The sequence below is a fragment of the Populus euphratica genome, unplaced genomic scaffold (genome assembly GCF_000495115.2).
Source record: "Populus euphratica unplaced genomic scaffold, PopEup_1.0 scaffold1.1, whole genome shotgun sequence".
NCBI lineage: Eukaryota > Viridiplantae > Streptophyta > Magnoliopsida > Malpighiales > Salicaceae > Populus > Populus euphratica.
This window is the reverse complement of record NW_011499845.1, coordinates 5,870,039-5,886,159: the sequence shown is the minus strand read 5'-3', so window position 1 is coordinate 5,886,159 and position 16,121 is coordinate 5,870,039. Positions and strand designations below refer to the sequence as shown.

Below are 16,121 nucleotides of genomic sequence, written 5' to 3'. Positions count from 1 at the left end.
TTTTGAACTAGGTTTTAATTAAATTATTCAAACTTGTTTATAAAAATAATTGAGTTGTTGTAACTAACTTTGTTTGTTTATTTGATGATCAAATTCAAATGAATATTTTATCAAATAGATTTCAAGTAACTTGATTTATTTTATAATTTGCAAGAGACATATTTCTCTTAAAAGTTCATTTTGAAGCTTAGCAGCTATTTGGTGTGAGCTTTTAACATTTTACATGTAATAGTCTCTTTTAATTTCATTAAAAAAAACCTTTTTAAATTATTTTTTTCATAAAAAAATATATTTTCAAAAGAACAGTCAAATTCAACATGTTTATAGGTCATGGTCATGATCCAATTGATTTTTTCTAGTGCTCTTCTTTCTTTTTCCTAGTCACGAGACCTCTAACTTAGTTGGACTCAACTTTATCTTTTTTTCTTCCTTAATTTTTTTTCTTTCTTACATGTTAGCTTTTTTTACAGTCTTGTTTATTATTTATAAATAATATTTATTATATAAAGCTTATTTAAAATGAATTTCAAATTATCAATTTTGGTTCGATTGAGCTCCTCTCTTTTTTCGTTTTTTTTTTGGTTTAATAAGATAGAGCTATCCTATGTTATCTTATTTTATTATTTATAAATAATATTATTTGCATGATACCATCCAAACTATTTTTGAATAATAGTTTTTCTTGTATATTTAACCTGATGATTTTTTAAATATTATCAAGATACTTATCATACATTTTTGAAGTTATAAATTTTTAAGTTTTGTAAAAGAGAGAGCAAGGTCTTAACTCTTACCTCTACATTTTTTCATTGTATAAAAAACATAAATATAGAACAAGCATCTCTTATTTAAACATAAAAACATTACTTTTATCTTTTTGAATTTTATTTGTTTATCACTTGATAAAAATTGAAATATTAACTTGAGCACGAGAGTATTTCTCTTTCTATAAGACACTTGTTTTATAAGCATGGTTTAGGTGTATAACTCGTTTAGGAAAAATCAATATTTTTCATGAATCTTCTCTACAACTTCATCAATTCTTTTTTTATTATTATTATTTCTAAATGGTAGCTTCATAAAACTTATTCCCGTAAATGATATTAAAAAATGGAATGGTATAAAACTATTATCAACTAAATAAAAAAAAAAACTGGTTGAGTTTAACAGTGAAAAAGGTTAATATATCATTTTAATTATTTGATAACATATTTATCTCTTGGCTGAATTGGTCAACGCACTAACTGGGTGAAAATCGCAGGTTCGTTTTTTTTTAAAAAAAAGGCATGTGCTTTTTTATTATAGAATAACATCCTATCATAAACCTGATCTGTTGTTTTTTTTTTTTTTCTTGACCTGCCCAGTTATTAAAAAATCTAAGTAATACAACGGTACATTGCATTATTTAAGTTTTTTATTGTCATTTTTTTCCACAATATTTAGTATTATTGAAAATAGCATAAATTCAAATCAAGGATCTATTCGCGAACAAAAATGCTGGACTATTTAATGAATTTGAAAAGAAGGGTAAGAAAGAAAAACAATTGGTAGCATTTAATTCTTAACGTTGAAATACAAACACACTGATAACTCACCCAGGGAGGAAACGGGATGGGCTGCATTTATGGAAACGAACAAGAAGAGTCTCTAGGGTCCATGGATATTCTTCCTCTCACCGAACCCACCTCCTTGATCAAACTTTGTAAAAAAAAAAAGTTTGTAAAAGTTTCTCCTTTCACACGTGTGTTATCCACAAAGGCGAAGGAAACAAAGAAGCTTATCCTCTAATGTTGCAATTTCTCAGCTTGCATAGCTAGCACACAAAAAGGAACAATGAAAATCGCAGATTACACACTAATTGGAACCCACAAGCTAGTTTGGTTAATGCTGCTCAGTAGGTGTAGCCCTTTACGAACATTCCCTTCTTAGCTTCCTCGCTTTCACCCTCAGCGGAATATCTACCAAGCTGGGCCAGCGAGTTAGCCTTGGCACGCACCAAAAGTGATTTCTGAGCAGCTTCCACGTTCTCAGGGCGTCCCTGCCATGTCTTGAGCACGGTGTTCTGCAGTGCACGTGCATATGAGAAGGAAACATGCCACGGGTTGGGGCTTTGGTTCATTGCATTGAGATTTAGTGTTGCTTGCACTTCAGATTGTCCTCCCGACAAAAACTGAAAAGTTAACAGAAGCAGCATACATGTCAAACAACTCTTAAATCATTGTCAATGACTCAACAAAGATTCAAATAGACTGTATACAGAGAATTGCACAGACAACTTTACTATCTTTTAGAGTTTTACCATCTCAAATCAACATGTTTACCGCAATAAATTGGATCCAATTTTCAAGAATTCAGTATTCATCTCCTTTCACCAGCAGAAGTTTAAAATCTCTTGCAAAGGACACTTGGCAACACTCTAGACCAAAGTGTGAATGGTGATTGGGTCAATCAGCATTCAATTTATAAGCTGGTCCTTCTAATAGGATGTATGCTAGGCACTTAAGACCTTAATGATTCGATTTCACATGGTAAGAAGAGGCAACTGAAGTATACATGAAATAACGTATATCATTTTAGATTCCTGATGAAATTAGGGTTCCAGCATTCGTACCATGATGCCAGGAACTGCAGGAGGTACTCTCCTTTTAAGCATTGTTAGTGTATACTTGGCTATGGTATCTGGGGAAGCCTTCTCCTTGTGTTCCGCCCCTGGCGTTACCATGCTAGGCTTAAGTAGGATGCCCTCAAACACAACATTGTTTTCAGCCAAGTAGTAAAAGACTTCTGCCCAGACCTTTTCAGCAACTTCAAGGGTCCTGTCAATTGGATGGTCCCCATCAAGCAGAATCTCAGGCTCAACTATGGGCACAAGGCCATTATCCTGCACATAAAATTTATCATCAACAAAGGATAGCAATGCACCTCAAAAATTCAAATTATATAGTTTTAAAATGAGTGGATATAATTACATGACATTGCCTACTTAAGAGCTTGTTTGGGAACGCGGTGCAGACCGCGTTCCCTTAAATTTTGAAAAAAAAATTTTTGCTGAAAATTATTTTTTGTGTTTTCAAGTCCTTGATATGCTAATATTAAAAAATAATTTTTAAAAAATAAAAAAATATATATTATTTTGATGCATTTATCAGCGAAAAGCATTTTGAATCACAACTGTTACCACAATCCCAAACAAGCCCTAAGTAGAAAGAAAAGTCAACAAATTTTTATGAGTAAAGTTCCCACCAACATTCCAAATTGCTAATCACTTGGAACTAATTCCGAGTAGCATTAATCACCAAAGCCACAAATTACCCCTACCTCTCCCACAAAAGAAAAGAATATGTAAAAGAAAAAAAGACAACGTTGCAAACAGTTTTGAGATGTCAGTGAGTAATGTGCCATGACAAGAAAGAATACCTGAGAAATGGCAGCATATCGTGCAAGTCCCCATGCAGCTTCCTTGACAGCCAGAGCAGAAGGGCCACAAGGAATGCTGACAACAGTCCTCCTGGATATTCCATGTGATCATGCAACAATAAAACATGAGGCATATAGAATGCTGTTGACGTTGTAGACAAATTAAATGGATAAACAAAGGCACAACAAGGTAAGAGAGCACTAAAACAGACTTACCACTTAGCAAAACGTGCGCCTTGCTTGTAATATTCAGCTGACCTTGAGGCCAATCCATCCAAACCTTGGCACCAAGACTCATTGTTTGATCCTGGCAGGGGAACTAAACCCTGAAGCAATAAAAAGATGCATAACCACACACATATAAGCTCACTATAAAAGTAAAAACCAAGTAAGATCAAATTCTTCGGATACATGATTTATATTTTCACGTTCTTTTGACCGTGTACCTTGTCAACTTTGATGCCAGGTACAATGTTCTCATCACGCAGGCAATCCACGAACTTCCTTCCATCAGTTGTAGACTGGTATAGTGTCTCCTCGAAGAGAATGGCACCGGAAATGTATTCACCAAGGCCAGGAGTGGTCAGTAGAAGTTGTCTGTATGCTTGTCGGTTAGTTTCAGTGTTATCCAAGCCAATAGATGCCAACCTCTTCCCACAAGTTGCATTTGATTCATCTATGGCAAGGATACCACGACCAGGTGATGCAATGAGTTTCTACAACATCAAGCAAGAAGCCAAATTCAGTTTCGCAGAATAAACTAAGTAAATAGAACAAATGATGTCACAATTCTTTCTTTTCCTTTTGGTTTACTTCTCCCCCCATTCTGGGTAAAAAGAAAAAATGAAATACTGAAGCACTATACAGAACCGAAAATATTGAAAGGAATAGATGACAAAAATCATTAACATATACATGCAAATATAGAAATAATTACATTTTAAAAAGCATAAACATGTATTAAAAAAATATAATTAATTCAACAATCAAGACCAAAAACAACTTATTTATGATGCCTGAATTCAACAGAAGCTTAATAAACATAAGAATAGAAATATTCCAAGCAATCTAATTATAGGCAAGTTCGAACAGATATTCGAATTGTCAACCAGCAGATACGACCAAGCATCAACGATGTAAAAAACATATCTAAATTTAAAAGAAAAAAATAAAGATGGAACTAACAGCAGTTTGGACGAGCTCGTCAGTGTAAGAGCTGGCGCGGATCGAGAAGGAGACTCGGTGAGTTGAGGATCCCGGAGATCGCTTCCCGAAAGATGACTTTTGGCCCGTCCATGAAGACGACGCTGCGTTAAGCTTTACAAAGCTTGCACAGGCCATCACTTCGACAAATAATGATTAGATCGAGAGAGGGGGGGGTTTGGTTTTCGATGCCCACGAGAAAAATGGCTTTCGCGGTCTGCTAAGGTTTTTTCGATTTGCTCTCTCTATCTCTCTCTCTCTTATGGTTAGGTGGGATTATAACACGAGTGCGAGAGTGGAGGCTTTGTTTTACCTCGGGGGATCCGGACTGTGCTTTTGGAGAGGGAGTTGGGCACGGAACATGCGGGAATACCAAACAGTCCCTTTGTCTGGATTTGTTTTTGTTAGATGTTTACCATATTACCCTTAATAGTGTCTCCGAGTGGACAGCATGGTACCACATTGAATTACATGCTGATGATTTTTTATATTTTTTTGGCTGCAAGAGAGAAATAGCATGACCTGAGAATGAACCACCGCACCACGATCATCAGCCAAAATTATAAACATTTTTTAAAAATATGATTAATAGAATATTTAAGAATAAATTAAAATTGATATTTATTATTTTTTTGTTAAAATTTATTCGAAAATATTTTTAACAGGAGTTCTTTAATGCAATCAAATCATATTGTAAATGAATGATAAAATAATATCAATTAACTTTTTGTTGACGTGTTTTTATAGAACACAAAATTATCTTATAGTTTATGCAATGAGAAGTTCAAAAATCATAAATAAATCTAAGCAAATGATTTTGGGTTTGACCCAATTGCTTGCTAGACATGGGCCTCGGGAAATGGGTTTAGATATTTTTTGTTAATCTATTTTGAAGTTTGATTTGTGGTTCTCGTTAACTAGTTATTTGTAACATGAAAAAATATTTGTTTTGCCGACTCATTTATATGTCCAACCCGTTAACAAAAATATTTGAACGATTTTCTTTTCATGAACAATTACTTTCAAGCAAAAATCATATTGTTTTTTTTTTAAAAAAAAAGCTTTAATGTTTTTATTATTTTTATAATGGATAATTAAAATGAAACAACAATAATTAATTTAATCATGATAATTATTATAAATGTGTGTTTAAAAATATTGTTATGGTTGTTTTTTAAAGTATTTTTCACTTAAAATAAATATGTTAGTAATATTTTTTATTTTTAAAAAATTATTTTTAAAATCAACATAACAAAATAATTTAAAAATATATTAATTCAAAATAAAAAAAAATATTTTTTTAAAACATAATATCAAACACGTATTAATATAAAAAGGGTTAAGGGGATGTTTTGTATACCCTGCATTAACTCATTTGCCTTCTTTTTCTATGTTTTTCAATTTATTCTGCCTCCATTTTCCATGGCCATATGCTACCTTTTCTCATATTGTAGAGATTGGATTTTTTTATAAATAAAATAGATTTTGAGTTTTCTTATTGGTTCATGAACTTTCAAGTAGAGTGTATCGTTTAAAAACTAAGTTGTTTGAATATTACAAGAATACTTGAAACAAAATCATTTGCGCCAATTTCCAAGCATTTTATTGACAGGAACAAAATATATAATCCTTGAAAACAACACATTTATATATTTAGTAAAATAATTTCAACAGGTGCCTTATACTCACATTAGTTTTAGTTATGCCTTTTGTTTTAAGTATACGAATTTGTTTCGTACGTGTTAAAATATATGCTATGATTTGCTTTGATTTAATTATAGTTTTGAATGTTTTATTATACAAGCAATATGCTTGTTAGGAAATTACTTTGATTCAGCCTCATATATAAGTTTTTTATCTTGATTTATAAGCTTACATGCAATTTTAGTCAATCATACCTTTAACTTAAATCAAACCATACCTGAAGATTGTTGCCAAATCAATTTACAATCATGTTGCGATTCTATTGCCGCCATACAACCTGCACATTAACACCCTTCACGCAAAACAAGTCATCGAAATGCTCTAAACTCTTCCCATCAGTCCCTTATAAACTAATTTTTCTCTATTTGAAAATAAAATCAAATAATCTTTTTTTTTTTGTTATTTATATAGAACATTTATAATGGAGGTTGGACAGTTAATTTTGTTTTGCAAGGTTTATAATAATCATTGTATTAAAAAAAATAAAAATACTAAATTAATACAAGTCAAGTGAATCATTTACTTATACTTACGCGCGATTTTCACTTAAATTAAGTGATATTTATTAGGTTTTTACTGTATTTTATTTGAATTTAATCAAAATAAAAAATCAATCCAATAAAATTAGATGATATCATATAGCTATATTAGATTATCGGCCTGGGATAAGTTAAGTCATGAGTCACATTATTTTAAAATTTAAAAAATATATGATATTGGATTATAAAAAATAATAACCTTGAGATAAATTATAATAAGATTGGAATTTTTTTTTTTAGAAAAAGTGATGCATGTTGGATTAAATAAATTTTAAAATATTAAGATGGTAATATATTTGATAATATAATTTTTTAAAAAGTATTAAGATGCTGGTATATTAATTTGACTCAGGCAAGTCATAATCAACTCATAAAATTTATGATCCGAGATATGAAACTATAATAACTTCATAAAATGCAAATAAAAACAAAGCTAAGAACTTAAATTTAATTAACTTTATATTAAAGGCCGTAGATGAATAAAAAAAAATACCCAAGTAAAAAAAGAAAACTAAAAAGTTATATCCAAGCAAACAAAGATAGCATGAAGTGGGAGAAACGTTTTTATATCCAAATAATTTAATTAAAAATTAAAAATTAAAAAAAAATATTTAACAAACAAAAATAAAAATATATAAAATAACTTGAATTATTTTTAAAATTAATAAAAAAAATAGTGCTGATCTCCAATTAGATTAGGCGCTAAATGACTGAGTTGAAAAAAAAATATTAACTTAAAAAAAAAACCAAATGAACTAGGTGAATCTTCTAAATCCAAGGTAATTTTTAAAATTTATAATCCATTAAATTATAAATTCAAACTACTTAATAAACCTGATTTGATGGGGAATGATGAAATTAAAAAAAATAATTTAAAAAATTTATCAAAACAAAAGACATGATTAACATTAAAAATCATATAAAAAAATAAATAAAAATAACAAGTAGGGATCAATTTTGATATATTAAAAAAATTAAAAGATAATAAAATTAAAAATAAAATTTAATTCTATAAAACAATTCAAATAAAAAAAAAATCAATCAATCCAAAGAGGCAAACCTCACCATGACTGATGGCAAAACATCATGGAGGGCTGTTTTTGGTTGCTGCACACGTTGTTTAAGCTCTTCGAGGCAACTAATTATTTGTCAATGATATATTTTTTTTTTTACTTATTAAAATAATAAATTGCCTCTGAAACTAAATAATAACAGAAAAAAAAATGAAAGTACAAATAAGCTTTTAAAGGTAATGCAAGGAAATTTTGGTTGTGAGAATAATAAAATTATTTTATTGTGCTGTAAAAAGTGGAGTATTGAAAACACTCTGGGGCCAAATTTGGGTATTTTTTGCTTTCAAAAGCAATTAAATAATTTTACTGTGTAAAAAATTGAAGAAGACTCAGTTTCCTTGATCAAATCTGAAATGAGAAATAAATTACGTGGAAAATAAAGGTATTCTTGGTTTGATCTAGTTTGATTCTGATATAAAAATTCAATTGAATTGGAAGATATTATTTATTGATAGTATGATTTGAACTTGAAAAATATGTTATAGCTTTTAAAAAGATTTTAAAAAGATAAATTTTTTAAAAAATATTGAGATAATATGAAATTGTATAGATATTGGTCACCCTACAATTTGGATTATAGACTTTGATGATTTTAATAATTTTTATTGTTTTTTTTTAAATTATTTTCATTTAATTCTATGATAAATTTAGCTACTTGTAAAATTAAGCATCGATCATGAAAAAGATATTTATTTAAAATTGTGTTAACAATATAAAAATTATAAATAAATAAATAATAATTTTTATTTTTTAATTAATCTAATATTGAAGAGTAGTGAAGTAAAAAAAAATAAAAAACTAAAAACTATATATATATATATATATATACATACATATTAGTACGATGGATAAACTGTTAAACTAGTGAATAAAGTAACTCAAGTCAACACTTTTAATTCGCAAATAGAGTAATGGATTTCATTAAAATTAATAATTTATTGTTATTCTTCTAAACTATTATCTATCTAGTTATACGATAACAAGAACACATGTTTGCAAAACTAAGTATCAAATCAATATTAAAATATTTTTCAAGATTATGATAACCTCATATAAATCAAAACAAAATCGATTATGAAATTTAATTATCAACTAGCCCTGGATAATAGAAAGAAAAATAAACGATTACAAATCAAGTTTAATTATATATATATACATAAAATCCTGCTAAACCGCAAATCGGGACAGTTAGAGTTATCTCGTCAAATTCACAAATTAAGTTGCTGCTTTACAAAGTTTAATGAAGTAGTTTTTTTTTTAGTTTTTTTTATTTAACCAATTTTTTTAAAATATTTTTCTAATTTCAATCTGATACTAAAATATTATTTTGATACCACAATAACCATGTAAAAAATAAACTAAAATAAGTTAATAACTCTAAATTTTTATAAATACATTATATAAAAACTAGATTAAATAAAAAAATTAACAACCACAAAGAAAAGAAGGTAAAAACTATGAGGTGTCTCGGTGCGGGGAAAGAGGGCAACACCCCACCTCATCGTAGCTTTATAATATATATTATAGTATAAAAAATGGAAGAATTTGAGATACCTATCGAGCCTTTCTGGAACATGACCACCCCCTCTCCACCTATTATACCAGGTAAAAGAGAACCCTTTAAAATCCAAGTTGAGCAACCCTAGCAAATCCACAAATTGCCTAAAATTCTCAATTTTATGGTGCCCGTAAAGATTAAAATCGAGTTTTCAGGGAATTTATGGACAATCAATCTAAGGTACACTAGCTCGAAAGAAAATTCCATAAAAATATCTGCTATACTTTTTCCTGTGATGTATGGTCAAAGCTAAACTCTTTACATATCATCACAACTACAAAGGAAAAAAAAAAAAAAACAATTAGGAGGGCCCGGCATTTCACTATTTATACATTCGTACTTTATCATGAATTTGCACGGTAAAATAAACTCTGTTTTTTTTTTTTTAATTTTATTATTTAATATTTTATTATTAAATTTAATTATTTTTTTTTTATTGTTATCTTTAATATTTTTAATTAAAATTATTTTTTAATTTTATATATTATAATATTATTTTATTTTATTTTTTGATCAAATTTAATCATTATTATTTTTAGATTTATTTTTTATATTTTGTTTTATTGAATTTGCCTTTTCGAAATCCATCCTTGATTATCTTAGTTATTTTGGTAGCTGAGAACTTTAGATTATTATTTTTTTATGCTTGTTTTTGATGCTTTAATCCATAGTAATTTTATCTACTATGATATATTTTTATTTTATTTTTGTGTTAAATTTAATTTTCATTGTTTTCAAATCTATGTTTTATGTTTTTGATCTTGTTTTATTGAATTTATTTCAAATTTATCCTTGTTTATTTTGGTTGGTTGGGAATTTGACATTATTTTTTAAAAAATTAACATTTTTAATTTAATATTTTATTATTGATTTCATTGGAAATTAATATTTTTTTTTAAAAAAAACTTTTTAGTGTATGAAGTTATTTTAATATTATAACTTCGGTCGTGAATTTAACAGGTTCGATGGGGCTGGCTTAAACCCTTTTTATTTTTTATTATTTTTTTAATATTTTTTCAATATTTTTCTTTTAATATTAGGCTAATAAGAAGGCTAAACTTCATAATTTTATTAAGTATGATTTTCACAGAGTTATTCTAATCCCACTAGTAGGTTATAGATTTAATTTGATTTTTCATCCAAGTTGAATGATAAAAAATTATCTTGCTTGGTTCCTTTGATTTATTTTTTAATAACTCACTTATGTGATGACTCGAACTATAATTATTTTTTTAAAATTATTTTTTTAATTTTATTATCATTATTTTATTCATTTAGAATTAATATTTTTATTTATTTTTTTATACAGTTATCTTGTTTTCAATTATTTTTTATTTTATTAATAAATAAGATTACCAAGATATTTTATAAATATTATAAAGACATGGTTTTATAATATTAACATCAAATCTTTATTATATTTTTCACTTTATTTATTATCAATATGTTATTTTCTAATTATATTATTAAATGAGCAGAGCTTATTAAACACTTTCAAATTAATGACCATGATCTCATTTTCTTTCTCTTCTTTCTATAATATTTACATTGTCTTGATATCATTTTTATATTTAAAAAAATAGGTTAGTTCGCAGAGTGTCACGTACCACTTCAACCCTAAAAGAGTGATATATTTACAAATAACCTATTATTGTCAAGTCTATCAAGCTAGTCACCCACAAGGTTCGATCACATAACTCACCAGTGACAGTAGACGGTCAAGCACGATCAGATTATGCGTGGAAGTATTGATTTGACTAAACGGTAACTGTGAAGGGACTCCCAAGTGATTTTTTCGCCACTGAGAGTCACAATCGGGCCCCTCAGTCTTTACTGGAGCGCTATCCAAAACCCCAAACAAAACCTGCACTTGCTCGTTCCTTCTCACTCAGATCGAAATTCTTTCATTTTTAAGTTTCCGGGTCAAACTGGAAGGTGGGCCCGGGCAGAACTGATTCCCCAACCATCGTCAACGTCATCCAGGAGGAGGAGGAGGAGGTAGACGACGACCACAACAACCAACAAAAAAAATACAAACCGCAACCTGCAGCACAAACCACCCCCTTCAACATCCACAAACCCTAATTCCTCTCTCAAAACGGATTTATATGCATATATTTATTGTTTGAAAAATGTCTACAGATGACGCGACTGAAAAAGCGAGGGAGAATGGGAACGGCGTCGAATTGCCGTCAACGCAAAGGCTGATACCGTTCGAGAACAAGGAGCACAACCCGGAGAGCTACGAGGACATGCAATTGGATTACAGTCCTCTCCTCTTTAGCTCTCTAGAGCGGTACTTGCCACCTAACATGCTCAATTTGCCGCGTGATCGTAAAGTCCACTTCCTGAGTGACATTCTGACTCGCTACTCTCCTCAGGGTGAACACACTCGCGTATGCCTCCTCCTTAACTTTTTTATTATTTATACAAATTGGATTTATTGACACAAGTATACTTAGATTTCATTCGTTATCTACAAGTGATTTAGGGAAACATAAACAAATGTTGCTATATTCGTGGCTCTTCTCGGTTTCTCAATGGCACGTCTCTCTCCAATAGTCTATGGAAATGCGTGTTCTTTATTTCCATGATGTTGAAAATTGAATTTCAGAAAATTATTTGTGTAATTTGGGAGATAATCCGTTTCTTCATGCGCAGAGTTGATTATTACAAGTACGAGTTAGAATTGGATTAAGACCCTGTTTGCTTGCTTTTCAAAAAAAATGATTTTTTCTCTTAAAATTAATTTTTTTAGTGTTTTTTTAATGATAGTTTAGATATGCTGATGTTAAAAATGAATTTTTAAAAAAACCCAAAACATTGTATTGATGCATTTTCAAGTGAAAAACACTTTGAAAATCAATCACTACCTCAAAGCTGCTAGATTTTTCTTGATGTCACCTTGTTTGTCTGTCTATTTTACAGTCATCATGATGTGGTTGAAGTTGAGCTTTGAGATTTTTATTTTTATTTTGACGAGAAACCATCTTTTGGGGGCATACTAATACTTAAACATTGTGTAAAATAAAGGTTGAGATGATAATCTTCTCTCACCAATCTTTAATTGATACTTGACATGATTGTTTCCATGTAGGTTCACAACATCCTGAACTGCTAACAGTACAGTGAGAATCAATGCATTGCCAGAAATTTTGATGCAGCTATCTAGTTCTAGTTATTTGTCTTATCATGTCCGTTCCTTTTCTTTTCTAAATGGTCATACTGTTATCACTGATTTCTGATGCAAACTGGCAGGTTCAAAAGCATCGAAAGTACAGACAGCAGATTCTATCAAACTATGAGGTACATTTCATTTATGAAATTTTTATTGTGAAGTAAACTTTGAGACAATTGTTGCACATGGGATAGGATAGTTTTCCCTTTTCTTTGGTCTTATGCTTCGGGTGCTTTTAGGGGAGTTCCTTTAGCTGATAAGAAGAATTGGGCTGCTCCTTTATGATATTTCTTTTCCTTTTGTATTTGGGAGGATGACTTGCTCTGCTTTTGTAATTCTATTTAGTTATCAATACAATTTTCTCTCATCTGTTTTTTTTCCCCTTTCTCTTTCAATTCAGAAGTCTTATGCTCATATCTAATGTATCCTTATTTACCAGGTTTTATGTTTGTCTATGGTCTTTTCGACATCAGACTGATTTTATGATTTTTGTCATTCCTAGCATTCTTTTTTTAGTATAAACCTGTGTTCATTAACAGGAACACTATCTGAGTGCAAAAGTTTCTCCCACTGCCTATAATGTCAATGTTTATGTAGACACTTACCCTTCTCTTTAAAAACGGAAAATGCTTTCATAATAGCTGGCATTGCATCCATTCTCTCACAGCTGAATCACTGATGGTTATAAACTGAATGACAAGTGCAAATTATTTACCAAATTAGACGAGATCTTAATCTCCATGGAACCGTTTCAATTTTCATGTTCTGACATTAGTTTTCAGTCCTTTTTTTACTTTCAGTTTATAACCATTTGAAATTCTTTTCACAGCCTAGACATAAGGAGCTGTATACTATGAATGCTGCGAATTTCTTTGTTCCGTCATTTCTCAAAGCAATCAGTGAGAACTCAGAAGAGAGTTTCAAACGCATAATGGTGGAGCCTACACCAGGAGTTTATACATTTGAAATATTTCAGCCAAAGTTCTGTGAAATGTTGATGGCTGAGGTTTTATCTTACTCTTCTTGTCATTTTTTTGTGTGTAAATAGCATGTTTTTTTCTTGTATCTTAGTCTGCATTTTCTTGCAACGTTTTGATTGCTTAGGTAGAAAGCATGGAAAGATGGGTGCATGATCAAAGGTTCCATATAATTTGTCCGAACACTATGAACAAATATGGTGTTGTTCTTGATGACTTTGGACTGGAAACCATGCTTAACAAGTTGATGGATGGCTATATATGTCCCATGTCTAGAGGTGATGTGTCTCTATTCAATAAGGCTCTGTGCTTATAAATTATAACTCACAACTAGCATTTATAAATATAGCAAAAGCTTATTTTGGTGTTCTTATTTCTATGCAGTTCTCTTTCCTGAGGTGGGTGGATTAACTCTGGATTCTCACCATGGTTTTGTTGTTGAATACGGAGTGAATAGGGATATTGAGCTTGGTAGGTGCTTACTTTAAAACTTCCTTTTGATAATGCCATCTGTCTCTATGAATAATAATAATTTGTCCGGCCTGTTACTTCCATCTCCTATCATTCAGTAGTGAATGGAACTAAAAGAAGCTACAAAGACCTGGCCCTTTTCTCATCGCTGTTTTGATTCTTCTGTTCCAAAAGCACTGCATGAATTTTTTTCCACATTCTTAGTACTTGTTAGTTGGATAGGACCTACATCTCACATCAATGCTTACACTTGGTTGTTTGAATCATTGTTGATGTCATTTATTTCCTGAAAATAGTTTCAGTTTCTCAGCTGCTAGTTAATGTTTTGCCTTTGCCTCTCTATCACTATTTTTCTTTTGAGAAGCTTTCAATCACTAGCATCAAAAGAGTAATTTGCCCCCTTCTCCTCCCCTTTTTTCCACTTTGCTTTTATTTGATTGCCTTAAATCCTTCTTTGTAGGTTTCCATGTTGATGATTCTGAAATTACCTTGAATGTTTGCTTGGGTGAGCAATTTTATGGTGGAGATTTGTTCTTTCGTGGTGTTCGATGCGATAAACATGTGAATACAGAAACCCAATCAGAGGTATCTTAATTTTCAGGATCAGAGTGCTGCAGATTAACTCGAGGCAGTGCCTTTTCTTTTGTCTATATTATGCTGGCCTGACATGTAGTGGTATTTCATTCAAGTTTTCAGTTTCCTTACGAAGTTTTCTTAAAATTATCACTTATTATTGCTCAATTAGAAATAATATGAACTTGGAAAATTAAAAGGGCATGCTTACCTGGTCAACGGTGCCCTTTTTCTTTAAAAGAAATAGGGTCAAACTTCAAATCCAATAAGCAACTATGATTTCAACAATTATTTATAATCTAGCTCTAAGTTACATGTGAACCGTATCTGTCAATTATTAACAATACTCTAAAAGGCATGGGGAAAGCACTCTAGCTTTCCCCACCTTTTATTTTCGTTGTAATAATATTTTTATTTTGTTATTTTTTTTTGCTTTTACATTTCCCCCCCATGATTTACTTCTGTTTTTTTTTTTAAAAATTATATGTTTTTTTAAAATTATTTTTGCTGATTTCTTTTTAATATTGATCTGGTTGAGAATTTAGCTGTCATTTAAAAAAAATAATTATGAATTGCTACAATGTTTTTCTATATGATTTTTTTTCTCTCTTTTTATGATGTTTTTCTCGAAAGGTTCTTTTTGTTTTTTTTTTTTTCCTTTCATATTGAGCTGGTAGAGGATTTAACTTTGTAGTTTTTTTTTATTAAAAAAACATTGTAGATTGCTACAGTATTTCCCCCACATGGTTTTTGTTTCACTACAATATTTCTCCACATGTTTTTTTTTTTAAAATTCTTTCTTGATTTTTTTTTAATATTAAGCTGATTGAGAATTCAGTTTTTTTGTTTTTTTTCCCCTAAAATTGTTTTCTTTTTTTTTTGTGATTTTTTAAAATTGTTTTTGTCGATTTTATTTTTTTAATATTGAGCTCGTTGAGAATTTAGCTTTATAATTTTTTTTTTAGAACATAGTTGATTGCTACAATGTTTTTCCATTTGTTTTTTTTTTTGTTTTCTTTGTTTTTTTATCTAGAATTGTCTGTCAATTTTAGTTTTTTTTTCATATTGAGCTGGTTGATAATTTAGTTTTGTAGTTTTTTTCTTGAAAAAAAACATTGTGGATTGCTATAGTATTTCTCTACATGATTTTTTCTTACTATAGTGTTTCCTTGCATGTTTTTTTATTGATTTTTTTTCAAAATTATCTGTCGAATTTATTTTTTTCATACTGAGCTGGTTGAAAATTTAGCTTTATAGTTTTTTTTAAATACTGTTAATTGCTAAAGTGTTTTGCCATATAATTTTTTTTGTTACAATTTTTTTGAAAATTATCTTTATTGATTTTATTGTGTTTAATATTGAGCTGATTGAAATTTATAACTGTATATTTCCTCATGAAACACTATAGATTGCTATAGTGTTTCCCTA

At 29.8% G+C, this 16,121-nt stretch overlaps 2 protein-coding genes across 5 annotated transcripts in view; one reads left to right on the top strand and one right to left on the bottom strand.

Moving 5' to 3' along the window:
* Positions 1 to 1,487: 1,487 nt before the first annotated feature.
* LOC105124443 (probable fructose-bisphosphate aldolase 3, chloroplastic) lies at positions 1,488 to 4,953 on the bottom strand. Its single transcript, XM_011024461.1, has 6 exons — positions 4,603 to 4,953; positions 3,864 to 4,133; positions 3,634 to 3,743; positions 3,418 to 3,508; positions 2,612 to 2,881; positions 1,488 to 2,170 (listed from the first exon to the last, which is right to left on the bottom strand). Exons 1-6 carry the CDS (start codon positions 4,756 to 4,758, stop codon positions 1,892 to 1,894), a joined length of 1,176 nt encoding a protein of 391 aa, XP_011022763.1. The 5' UTR covers positions 4,759 to 4,953; the 3' UTR covers positions 1,488 to 1,891.
* A 6,286-nt stretch (positions 4,954 to 11,239) lies between these two features.
* Positions 11,240 to 16,121, top strand: part of LOC105124415 (uncharacterized PKHD-type hydroxylase At1g22950-like) — a 7,469-nt gene continuing 2,587 nt past the window's right edge. The window contains exons 1-6 of one of the 4 annotated variants that reach the window (XM_011024456.1): positions 11,240 to 11,890; positions 12,753 to 12,800; positions 13,502 to 13,678; positions 13,777 to 13,927; positions 14,034 to 14,120; positions 14,581 to 14,705. In XM_011024456.1, the coding sequence (XP_011022758.1) occupies positions 11,627 to 11,890; positions 12,753 to 12,800; positions 13,502 to 13,678; positions 13,777 to 13,927; positions 14,034 to 14,120; positions 14,581 to 14,705 (852 nt within the window). In that variant the 5' untranslated portion in view covers positions 11,240 to 11,626. The remainder of the gene's footprint in view (positions 11,891 to 12,752; positions 12,801 to 13,501; positions 13,679 to 13,776; positions 13,928 to 14,033; positions 14,121 to 14,580; positions 14,706 to 16,121) is intronic. The other 3 variants (XM_011024445.1, XM_011024439.1, XM_011024452.1) reach the window with 3 other exon arrangements.

What these genes read in the sequence shown, in the direction of transcription:
- LOC105124443 (XM_011024461.1), bottom strand. Translation starts at nt 4,758, where the DNA reads ATGGCCTGTGCAAGCTTTGTAAAGCTTAACGCAGCGTCGTCTTCATGG. An exon ending in ACGAGCTCGTCCAAACTGCT is followed by an intron (nt 4,134 to 4,602) that starts GTTAGTTCCATC and finishes TTGATGTTGTAG; the next exon opens with AAACTCATTGCATCACCTGG. An exon ending in GATATGCTGCCATTTCTCAG is followed by an intron (nt 2,882 to 3,417) that starts GTATTCTTTCTT and finishes TTTTATGTGCAG; the next exon opens with GATAATGGCCTTGTGCCCAT.